General features: G+C 43.5%; 1 protein-coding gene across 8 annotated transcripts in view; it reads right to left on the reverse strand.

The window, feature by feature from the left end:
- CEP162 (centrosomal protein 162) overlaps nt 1-12,416 on the reverse strand; it is a 95,074-nt gene that overhangs the window by 4,180 nt on the left and 78,478 nt on the right. For 7 of the 8 annotated variants that reach the window (XM_053287149.1, XM_053287152.1, XM_053287150.1 and 4 more), the window contains 4 exons: nt 11,088-11,318; nt 6,032-6,702; nt 4,463-4,604; nt 590-688 (listed from right to left, as the gene is read on the reverse strand). In XM_053287149.1, the coding sequence (XP_053143124.1) occupies nt 590-688; nt 4,463-4,604; nt 6,032-6,702; nt 11,088-11,318 (1,143 nt within the window). The remainder of the gene's footprint in view (nt 1-589; nt 689-4,462; nt 4,605-6,031; nt 6,703-11,087; nt 11,319-12,416) is intronic. The other variant, XM_053287151.1, reaches the window with a different exon arrangement.

Below are 12,416 nucleotides of genomic sequence, written 5' to 3' on the forward strand. Positions count from 1 at the left end.
CAGTTACTTTACTACAATTTAAGAGTCGATCTACGATGCTTATGGGACAGAGCTCCTGGGACTATACGATTTAGACTGTCAGGAGGGGAAGACTGCATGTTTAGAGGTCCATGCCAAAAACTCATCACACACACAAGATCAGCACATTGGGCAAAGGGTTAAGTTGAGCCTTTTCCTCAATGAACTTGTTTGTTTGCACAGAAGCTGTGAGATGGGGAAGCATTCAAACAGGCAATTCCCCACCTGCATCCGAAATACTACCTTCTTAGGAATGAGATCTACACATGTTGGTCAACTTCAGGTCTAATCTCTGTGGATCTCTTAACAAGACAGTGCACTATTTTTTCTTAATACAGAGTTGTTCAGACAAAAATGCAGTTGAGCAAGATCAGCTGCCACAGAAGCAGCAACTTTTCCGGGAAGTTCTTGTCTCACCTCAAGCAATATTGATATTAAAAACTTGATTTTTACATGTTGCTTCATCTTATGTTACACACATAATGTTGTATACAATGCTATTAGTGCTATTAAGTTTTCCCTTGGAATCACATTACTATAATACTTTCAAATACTCTGAATTGCCATTTACCTCTTTTTGAAGAATTTCTTCTCTTATCTGTGAAAATGCAAGGGCTTCTTGATCTCTCTGAAACTCATGAACTTGCTGCTGGAGATGTTTTATAAGGATCTATGGACAAATTTAAACATTCTCAATTATACAAATTATTCAAAATGTTCAATAGAAAACATTTATTCAATTTTACTAAGATATACCGTAGTACGTCACACACAAACAAGTCCTATATTAAGAAGAATATACTTCCATTTGCAAAGCTCTCTGTTTTAACAGCCTGGGCTTTGTTTTCATAAATCAGTGGGAATTTGGGGAAACAGATAGGGTCAGGCTGTCAAAGCCCAATGAACACTAGAATGAACGTACAGGCACAGTGCTTGGTGGTGTAAACCTAAAGAGGTCTACAGTTAAAAGCATACCAGGTTCTACTTGCTGCTATCCAGAACTGGATCTATATCCTGTTCTCAAGTACTGGATACTTCTAAGACACATCTAGTCACAGCCCAAGACAGCCATAAATATTTAGGGCTGAGACCTAAACCAAGGAACTAAATGGTGCTACTTTCGCCATACAGCAGTGTATTTTAAATATATATCTTTCTTGTTACATTTGTATTCCAAGCTTTGTACTCCAAGCATTTCAGAGCAGCACTTCAACATCACCATATATCATAGCTCCTACCAGAGCCAAAAAGAGGAGGGGAGAGTTCACTGGGGTGAATCCTTGACTGCAAGAGATTCACAGTAGGCTGCCACCATCCACTTTATTTTAATGGCAGACAAACCTCTCTCTCCATATAAGATTCCGGGGGGTTAAAGTGGCAAAACCCTCCATAGAAAGGGCAGAGCATTCCTAGGCCTCCAGAGGCGTGTGACTAAGGCAGACCCAAAATGAAGAGTAGCAACTTCACCAACAAGGGTTTATTATTAATTAAAAGAAAAGCAAGAGTATGCAATAAGAACAATTGTCTCTTCATAAGGCAGATTGTAAGAGAGAGAGGTTTTCATTAACCAGGCAACTCAGATTCAAGCAATACAATAAAGGAAAATAACTTCCCTCACACATCTAACTGAACTGGTCCATATCTTATTACTCATAAGCAGAGATCTTCCTGCTGTCTCCAGCCTGTGGCTGCCTCATTTCCCCAGCAGCTTCTAAGCCAGCTGCTTTCTCAGGGAGATCTTAAGAACGAACAAACAAAAGCTTTCTCTTCTTCTGTAGGTGGCTGTGAGTGGCTGATCTGCCCAGTCCTCTGGATCAGTCCTCCTGTTTTGATTTTCCTGGGCTTTCCCCCTCATTAGGAAAGGCCCAGCCTCCCAGCAGTTGCTCTAAGTGAGGCCTAGTCCTCCCTCAAATCCTTCCCACTATACCATTCTGAAGCAGGAGAACTGAAAAACAGTGTCTTGCCCAAAGCTTCTGGTAAGCATTGTAGCAGAAGGAAGGGCTATACATCCTGCCTCAGACTCATGGGTTGCATCCTAAGTAGTGTGAGCATAATGGCTCTTGTGCAATCCCCCCCCCTCCTCTCTATTGCAGCTGCTTGAGCCCCCTAAAAAGCCAGCCCCGAGGTCCAGAGAATGCAGCATTGGGAGAGAGGGAATTAACTACTGTGAGGGCAATTCTGTTCTCCACAGTTTCTAGTATTTCTGCTTTCTGCTACAGCCCCACATGCCACATCCTATGCCATTCCCAATGGTCTCACAAGCTGGGTATTTTTTTTGCTGCGATGGGGTTAGGGAGCTTAGAAAGCTGCAACAGGGAGAAGGAAAGTTCACTCGTACAAGAGTCATCGTGTACACACTACTTAGGATTCAACCCCACATCTTTAAAGCTGGGTCACCATTTCTTCTATGCAAATCAGAGCCTGATGTGACTGGCAGGAAACAGTTGGGTAGGGAGAGGGTGCTCTAACATTAACACTCCACTACCAGGCTTCTCTCCACAACTCCCTCTTACCAGCTACCTTCTTCGTAGCCTAGAACTGGAGTTGAGGGGAAAGCAGCTGGTAAAGCAAATTAGGAACATAGGGATGAGGGAAGAGTTAAGCACCAAGACAGTTGTAACATCTGAACCAACTGATCTTGATTTATGCTAACCAACTTCCTTGAAATAAACCAAGATCCAAGCCCAAGGTTAGTGGGTTTCAGATCTCCATTTATTTCAAGGAAGTTGGTTAGAATAAACCAAGATTGATTGATTCAGACATCTTGGTACGTTTTTAACTTCAATTAGAAATTTTAAAAAAAACGAGTCTTGCCTCACAGGGGACAGGAGAGTGTGTTCTCATTGTGTGGAACCAACATAGCCACAGTTCCATGTAATGTCTGAGCTGGTCCACTACAGCCATTTAATGTTAGAATGGCCCAGCTAGACTATTTGGCCATAACAACATCTTGCAACAACCCACCCCAGAGACCAAACTGGTGTGGTGGAAGAACAGGAAACTGTTATTAACTTAAGTTTATTAACATAATGTATCACAATGTGTCTCCTCAATTGCTTTCTTTCTAAACTGAAGGCAAACACCATCACACACACACCCCGTAGACAAGAGGGGATGGCATTATGCATGGCAGTTTGGGTTCATTTTTAAAAGAGCAAGAGATTATTTCAAGTTTATTACAGAGTGATTACTATGTGGGAAGATATAAGGACTCTGTGCAGTGAAGGTGATTATGCTTTGATGAGAACACCAGAAAACCTGTTTTACAAGCTAGAAGGAACTTGATAAAAATGGAGAAGTTTGTGTCAATAAAAGTAGTTCACCCAGGCAGCAACACAGGAGGGTTTGTGGTGTTCTGAAGGGGCCCTTCAAAATAGATACCAGCGTGGTGTAGTGGTTAGAGTGCTAGACTAGGACCGGGAAGACCCGAGTTCAAATCCACATTCAGCCATGATACTAGCTGGGTGACTCTGGGCCAGTCACTTCTCTCTCAGCCTAACCTACTTCACAGGGTTGTTGTGAAAGAGAAACTCAAGTATGTAGTACACCGCTCTGGGCTCCTTGGAGGAAGAGCGGGATATAAAATGTAAAATAATAATAAATAATACCTGATATTGTCAGTCCACCTTTTTTTAAAAAAAACTGTCTTCTCTGACTTTACTGTTTTCTCTCCACCAGTGAGAGACCTTCAAGGCCAAGTTGAAGACAGATCATCCTGGAGAGAATCTATCTATGTGGCTGCTAAGAGTCAACACCGACTTGATGGCACTTAATCATCTATCTCTGACTTGCAGCAGTTCTCCATTCTCAGGCAAATGTCTTTACCAGCCCTCAGCATTTTTAAACTAGAGATGCATGGGATTGAATATGGGAACTTCACTTACAAAGCATGTGCCCTGTCTCTAAGTAATGGGCTACCACTTTATTTATGACCATAATCCAACACAGAGATGAGCATGTTATGGAGAATGTGCTGAATGTCAGAGAGGGAGGCTGCATTAAAGACAGGATCCCAGCAGGAGATGCAAACTACAATATCAGTTCTTTTTATCAACTTGCCAGTCTCAACATCTTATCTTTTTATTGATTCAAAGAGCTAAAAAATGGTCTTCAAGACCACATTTGAGTCTCCAAAGAAGGGAAAAGGCAAGTTAAGACTGCCAGTGAACAGAGGAAAGTAGCCACTCTAATGGCAAGACAGAGATTATGTATTTACAGTGCTTCAAGTTGCAGGTGGTTTAGTATTTTCACACATTACATCACCCCTTCAAATGTGCAGGGCTCTCTTGGGTCCTTCACAAGTTTTACTCGGTATTAGACTACATTTGAGAGGCAAGACACATATCTGGCAACACACACACCCCTTACAGTATAACATGTTTAAAACTAGAAAAGTTGCCATTCCGTTTTCTGCAGTACTAAAGTAACAACTGGTCTATTTCACCTCCTGTGTTGAAATCTTGCTATTTAACTCAGCTACTTTGGAAGAAGAATGCTCCATTGCATGCTGACAAAGAATCTTCTCTAGCTCTTTCTGATGCGATGCTTTAAGGGCTGCAATGTATTCCTCCGAGTCTTCCTTTGTCCTGTAAATGTCATAAATAAGAAAGGTACTTCACTGTGAAAGTTTCTGAAAGGAGGGTATCCATTTCCTCTCACCCACTCTCAAGAAGGGTCGCCATATTCTGGCTTTCCAAATCCACGTGCCTAATTTGCATATTATGTAAATTGGTCTGAAAATAATTTTTGAGCAGAATAGTAACTGCACATTTTGCTCCATAACTCTGCTTCTTCAAGGGCTAGAACTTAGCTTCTCCCCACTCCTTTTTTTAAAATGAAAGCTGAAATCCAGGCAAATATGGGTGGGCTAAGCAATCTGGGTGAGATGCTTAAAATCTGGGTGAAACCTGAAATTCCGCGGGGCATGGCAACTCTACAAGGCAAGGCTTATGATAATCAGCAAAATTTTAAGAGTCCATTGCCCGCAAGCTGCTGTTTGCCCAACAGGTGGGAAATATCTGTACTTGTGTGAAGTCACAGAATACACACAACCCTTATCATGGTATGGTACACAAAGTATGACAGAGGTTGGCAAGAAAGGGGTTATCTTTGAAATTCTGTGTTTACCTGCCTTTCTAAAAAACATCTTGATGTGAGCCTGGCCTTGCTAAGAACCTGGCCACAGCCCTGTACATGGTGTCACTCCACAAAAACCTATTTAGATCTGGGGTGTAAATCTGATTAAATCAAAATACCCTGGATTAACAGTTTAAAAAAAAAGTTTACAGTGCTCATAGACGTTGTATCCAAAAAACCTGGATCTGAAGGTCAAGGATACTTGCTCTATTCCATGAGGAGCTTTTAACTTTTGTAAACTGCCTTGAGATGCATTATGACAGGCAGTATAAAAATTGGTCAATCAATTAATCAATCAAATAAATGAAGCACACAGAGATCTGGAGCAAGGAAGGACTTCCCCCATTCATACCACCGTGTTAGCTGTTCCTGACTATGTCGTCAATCAGAAAGTGCAGGGAACCCTTGCAAGTGCTTCAGAGTCCTAAGGAGTGGCTCTGGATTATGGCATTTTAAAATAAGCTGCTCAACACTAAACATATTAAGGCTGTTCTCACAAGCAGCCTAGACCATGCGGTCCTGGCACTCCCACCCAGCCAAACCCAACTTCTAAGCCTGGCCTTTAGCTGAGGTTAAGGGCACAAGTGTGCCCTTAATCTTGCTGCTGGGATCATGTGCAAGCTCACTTGCAGTCTGCTTGCAGCCCAAGCACACACAGCTGGGCAGCTAGTGCACCTGTCTCATGGGGGTATCCCCCAATGTACCGCCCTCACAGCGTGGTGCATTGTGGGATACTAAGAGGCCAGGACTCTGTCTGAGTTCCTGTCTCACGAGATCCACACTGCCTGAAGCATGCCCGAACAGGAGGCACACTGTCATCTGGGGAGGGGAAGGTGAGTTGGCCCCTGCCTACCACCCACATGAATATCTTTATTACCTTCTTATAAGACTTTCAGAATTTGCCAGTGCTGCTTGAGACGTTACTCTTTGTTGGCTTAGTCCAAGGGTTAGCTTTTCTAACTCATCTTTCAGCCGGGCATTTTCCTGCAGGATTTCTGAACTATGAGAATCCGCAAAGGCGTTGGGCTGGTATATTTTATTGTCAAGTGTGCCAGGGAAGAACTCTTCATTTCCAGTGTTTCTTTGACTAGAGCGGAAAATGTTCTTTTCTGAGGTTTTTGAAGGCTTTGTTTTGCTTTCCATTTTGCCAGCTGAATCCTTATCAGAGAGCATAACCCTTCTCTCTTTCTGAAGTCTCTCTACAGTTCTGGTGAGGTCTTGTATCTCTCTGTTTTTGGCAACCATTTCCTGATTCAGTCTCACCAGCTTGGCTTTGGTATGCGCCTGCTCCACCTGGTATTCCAGTGACTGGAAGTCTGCATCATCTGCAGCAGTTTTCTGGTGCTCCAGCTGTGCTACCTGGTTTCTAAGGGAATCAATTTCAGTTTGAAGATTCTTGACTGTGACCTGGTGGGCTTCATTTGCACTACTAAGTTCTTGCTCAAGCGCCACAAGGTTGGCTGCCTTGTCTTGAAGCTTCTGCGGCTCATTCAGCAACTTATATGCCAGGAGCTGTTCAAGCTCGCCAACCCTTTTCTCATACTGGAGCTGAAAAGACAGGCCACAGAAAGGGAAGGTTTCATAGGGACATTCCATTCCATTTTCAACACGCCATATACATATCTTACAGTATTAGAAGCAATTCCAAATTGAGCAGTGAACCACATGGTTCAAGAGGCCCCATTTTAGAATATAGCTGCAATGATTATCTCTATTTCTTTGGTCTTTTAATCTTCAATGAAACATTTGCATTCATTCATTTTTTAATTTATATACCGCCTTTCCTTAAAAACAATTCTCAAGGAGGTTTACAAAAGTTAAAACACATACAATAAAATGACAATAAGAATATTAAGCTAAAAATATAAAAACAAACCAAATTTAAAATCTATAAAAATACAAGCATAAAAACTATAAACGGGTAAAAACACATAGAAGCAGCAATAAAAACAATCATGTAAAAGCCTGGATAAAAAGCCAAGATTAACAAGCTTTCTAAAAATGTGATGGAGTCTGAGGAGCGAATGGCCACTGGGAGAGCATTCCAAAGTCTGGGTGCAGCAACAGAGAAGGCCCTGTCCCGAGTGCACGACAGCCGAGCCTCCCTCATTGTCGGCACCCGGAGCAGAGCCCCCTCAGATGATCTCGTCAAGCGGGCAGTAACCCTTGGGAGCAGGCAGTCCCTCAGGTATCCTGGGCCCAAACAAGGGCTTTAAAACACCTTGAAGTGGACCCGGAAACAAACTGGCAGCCAATGCAACTCTTTCAGAATGGGTGTGATGTGCTCCCATCGGGCAGCTCCAGATAAAACTCTAGCTGCCGCGTTTTGCACTAGCTGCAGTTTCCAGATATTCTTCAAAGGCAGCCCCACGTAGGGCGCGTTACAGTAATCAAGCTGTGATGTGACTAAGGCATGGGTAACCATGGGCAGATCTGCCTTCTCGAGCTGCGTCCATTCCTTGAGGAGGATGACCTCAAAACAGTGGTGCACCAGCTGGTAACCTCCCGGCTTGACTATTGCAATGCGCTCTACGTGGGGCTGCCTTTGTACGTTGTTCGGAAACTTCAGTTAGTTCAGAATGCGGCAGCCAGATTGGTCTCTGGGGTAACCCGGAGAGACCATATTACGCCTATTTTGAAACAATTACACTGGCTGCCAATATGTTTCCGGGCAAAATACAAAGTGCTGGTGATTACCTTTAAGGCTCTGAACGGCTTAGGTCCAAGTTACCTTGGAGAGCGCCTTCTTCTGCACGATTCCCACCGCACATTAAGGTCATCTGGGGAGGTTCGTCTCCAGTTGCCACCGGCTCGTCTGGTGGCGACTCGGAGGCGGGCCTTCTCTGTGGCTGCTCCGGAGCTGTGGAATGCGCTCCCTGCGGAAATCCGTAATTCGAATTCTCTGTTGGCCTTCAGGAGGGCCCTTAAAACATATTTGTTTGGCCTGGCCTTTCAGGGCTTTTAAAATGTGTATATGTGTATATGTATATATGTGTGTATGTATGTATATGTATATGTATATGTGTATATATATATATATATATATATATATATATATATATATATATGTGTGTGTGTGTGTGTGTGTGTGTGTGTGTGTGTGTGTGTGTTTGTGTATGTGTATATGTATATATATATATTTTTTTTAATCTTTTAATTTTTTAATTTTTAACTTGATTTAGTGTTTTTAATGACTTAATACCCCCCCCCCCGCCTTGTGCAGATGGGAGGGAGTTTGTCACAGCCTGTCCTGCGCGAAGCCCAGGAAGGGTTCCGTTTGACCTCTTTGGTCAAGGGGCGGGGTTTCTGCCAGGATTGACCGATCCCAGCCCCATCCTCCATTTTCCATTCTCTCTTCAGTTGGGGTCAGGCAATCACAGGAGAAGGGGCTTTCCCCTCCCTCCCTCCCCGGTGCAGAGCGGGTCTAGCGACTGGCCGCCTGAGGGGACCGAGTAGGAATTTTTTGCTCCCAACGCATTGGCCACTGTTGGGGTTTTTTTCGCCTACTCCGTTCTGTGTCCTGGGTGCGTATTTAGAGTTAGGTCAACCACAATGGCAGGAACAGTGCGGGCGGGGTGGCAATTTGAGGGTTAGAACATCGTTGAGCACCCTTGGATATGTAAAAGGGGTGATTGGTTAATCGCTCCTTTGTAGCCTGTGCGGCACGGGGAGAATGATTGCCATGAACCCTGCTTCAGGACTTCTCTAACCTTTGGGCTGTGCGGTCCGGGGTGGACGAATGCCTAGAAGTATCCAGACCCTCTCTTACAGAAGGGGGGGTTGGCTTTGAAGGAATTGGGTGGGATGTACCTGCCCGTTCCCGAGCCAGGGTGTGTCCCCCCAGTAGGGTGCTGGGTAGGATTTCAGAGTTCTGACCTGCTTCTATTGGCCCGCACTGTTCTTTAAGGGTGATTAATCACCTGGTGTTCCAGTCTGCCATGCTGTGTGTAATAGTTAACAAAGTTGTGGCCCTTTTCCTCTATACTGAGTCTACGTTTTCTTGAGCTGGGGTCTGGGGATAATGTTTTATTTTTGTTTTAAAATGTTTTAAATTGTTAGTTGTTGTTTTATTGTTTTAATTTGTTTTAGCTTTTTACTGTTTTATAAGTTGTTTTAATTGTGAACCGCCCTGAGCCATTTTGGAAGGGCGGTATATAAATCAAATAAATAAAAATAAATAAATAAATAAGGGACGCAACTGGAGCACTAGCCGAAGCCGTGCAAAGTCGCCCCTGGCCACTGCCTCCACCTGAGCTTCCAAAAGCAGAGCCGGGTCCAGTAGTACCCCCAAGCTGCGTACTTACTCCTTCAAGGGAGTGCAACCCCATCCAGAACTGGTAAAATCTCCTCATCCTGATTGGCTCTCCTACTGACCAACATTACCTCCGTCTTGTCCGGATTCAATTTCAGTTTATTAGCCCACATCCAACCCATCACGGCCTCCAGCCCCCGATTCAGGACATCCACCGCCTCCCTAGGAACAGATTACAAGGAGAGATAGAGCTGAGTGTCATCTGCATATGGCTGACAACTCAGTCCAAGTCCCCGGATGACCTCTCCCAATGGTTTCATGTAGATGTTAAACAGCATGGGGGACAAGACCGAACCCAGCGGGATCCCACAGGTCAATGGCCACGGAGCCAAGCAGTGGTCCACCAGCACCACCTTCTAGACCCTCCCCTCAAGAATGGACCGGAACCACTGCAACGCAGTACCTCCAACTCCCATACTCGAGATGCGGCCCAGAAGGATACCATGGTCGATGGTATCGAATGCCGCCGAGAGGTCCAGCAGAACCAACAGGGACGCACTCCCCCTGTCTAGTTCCCAGCGTAGGTCATCCACTAGAGCGACCAAGGCAGTCTCAGTCCCATACCAGGGGCGGAAGCTAGATTGAAAATGATCCAGATAATCTTCATTAGGCTGAAGGGTCTGAAGAATCACACTGAACTCGTTTCACATCTTTCTGTCCATCTTGAAAATGGATAGTGGAAGCAGAACTAGAATGCACAAATTACGTCACAAATGTGCACACTGAGATGTGTCCCTGTATCTTAATTTTTTTAGGTCAACCTAAGCAAATAACACCACTCGTATAAGCGGTGTGTAATCAGAGCTGCAAACTCCTACCAAGATTATAGCTCCACTTCTGTGAACACTTTATGTATTTAGAACATGTCCCTCCAGACAGAAGATGGTTCCCTGTCCCCAAAGGGTTCACAATCTAAAAGGAAATATAAAGTACAGAAGTTTGGGGCAGTGTACAAATCTGACAAATAAAAAATAATAATAATAAATAAAGTAAGTAGCTATCCGCAACAACCACTGAAGGGATATTGTGGGTAGGGCCAGTTGCTCTCCCTCTGCTTAATATGAGAGAAGTGCCACTTAAAAAGGTGCCTCTTTGCTCAGTTACCAGGGCTTAGCAATGTAGCAACTTTGCTGAAGCTAAGTAGATCTGAGCCAGTGCCTGGACAGGAGGCATCCTGGGAACCCTGAGGATGCCCCCTTGAGTTCCATCAGAGAAGAAGAAGGTTCATTACAATTATGTTCAGTCTAACTGACATGCAACTGGATGTACCTCTTCACTGTGATGCCCATCCAAGCCTAGTGAACAGGCTGAATGAGTCACTTGGAATGAATAAGGATATGAATTCTTACCTAAGCCAGCAGTTGCTATTTGTGACTGCCTGCTAAATCAGAGCACTAATCTATGATAGAACAGCTTTGAAATTCTGATGCTAGAGCATCTTTAACGTAGATTTTATTTTAATTCAAACAGTGTCTCACTCCTTAATCCTTACTGTAAGATTCAGCCATCATCTGGGAATGCCTAAAAGCATCCTAACAGACTTGTTGGCTGGGGGTCGGGGAGAGAGAATAAACCCTGCTGCTTAAAAGCACAGTGGAACACGTGAAAGAGTCTCAGTCACCTTTATTTTTTGAAATTGCTGTTCCATAGCACGGAGACTTTTTTTAGCTTCATCATCTTTACCCTCAAGTTCTGCTTCCAGCTTCTTAACTCTTTTTTCAAGAAAATCAAGTGTGTTACTTTTTGTGGAAGCATCACCATCTCCTTGGGAAGCTGCTGTAGCAGCAGCATATATCAAAGCTGGCAAAGAATTTGGATATCTTCTTTTCAGAATCCCTTCCATTTCCTTAACCTTTCAAAAGAAAGGGCAACACAAACAAACTTGAGTTATGGCTAGTTAGTATAATTGTACTATTTCGATGACAGAATACATTTATTAGTAATTAAGGCTACACTTTTCAGAAACAGCCTTTTAAATTGGAAAGCATTACTGCCAACTTTAGGTGAGCTCAAGGACGGACATATCCATTTTTATTTTTCATTTCCACCCCACCCACCAAACTTTAGACTCAGTGCATTACAATGCTTTTGGAAGTCCCCCCCCCCCAGTTTCAAAAATTGCTTGTTACAAGGTGGGGAGTTGGGTACTGTACTGGTGATTGTCCAGAGTTCTCTTGGATATGCAGAACTAGTTATTTATTTTATTTGGTGATGTGGTTCTTGGGATTCTGGCCTATACAGATATATTAAAGGAAAAATAGGCTATAGAAAAAATATAATTAAAAAGGCACAGATGAATCACACATATATGATTTACAAAAGCACAGTTTGTTTAGTAAATGTTTTTGCTTTCTGATAGCATTTTTGAAGTTTTAATTATAGCCCCTCTTCCAACACTTAAATGCCTCTCCTAAAGGTTGACATCCCATATTTTGATACTGTGCTCTGCAGTAGACAGAACGTAGACAGGAATCTACCAGTAAGTAACTGGATAATTTGCAGTTTGGCATGATGTACTACTATTATTGTACACCATTGTATTATGATTATTGTACACTATTATTATTGTTTAACAACAGCAAAAAATCCCCCCCCGCCCAATTTGGCTGCTAAAATCCCTAAAGAGTTGAATTTGTATATGCGGAGCATCACAGTGTGGCTAACAGGGTGTAGCAGGCACTTGGTGTCATCCTGTGAAACACCATTTTGCACGGGGCTCCACACATCTCCAGCCACCATTTTCCTCCTGGAGGTCCTGACGAATCTATTAAAAGAAAAAGTCGATGCTGCAAGGCAGAATCTGCCCATGCCTACTCTAGAGAACAGTGACTATTTTTGAAAGATATGAGAATTAGCTTTTCAGTATATTGATGGTTTGGATTTATTCCCCCCACCCCCCAGCACTTCTATTTACCCAACTCCAACACAGCTGTGCAGTTGTCATGAAGCC

Source organism: Hemicordylus capensis, chromosome 1 (genome assembly GCF_027244095.1).
Source record: "Hemicordylus capensis ecotype Gifberg chromosome 1, rHemCap1.1.pri, whole genome shotgun sequence".
In the NCBI taxonomy this organism is placed as follows: Eukaryota; Metazoa; Chordata; class Lepidosauria; order Squamata; family Cordylidae; genus Hemicordylus; species Hemicordylus capensis.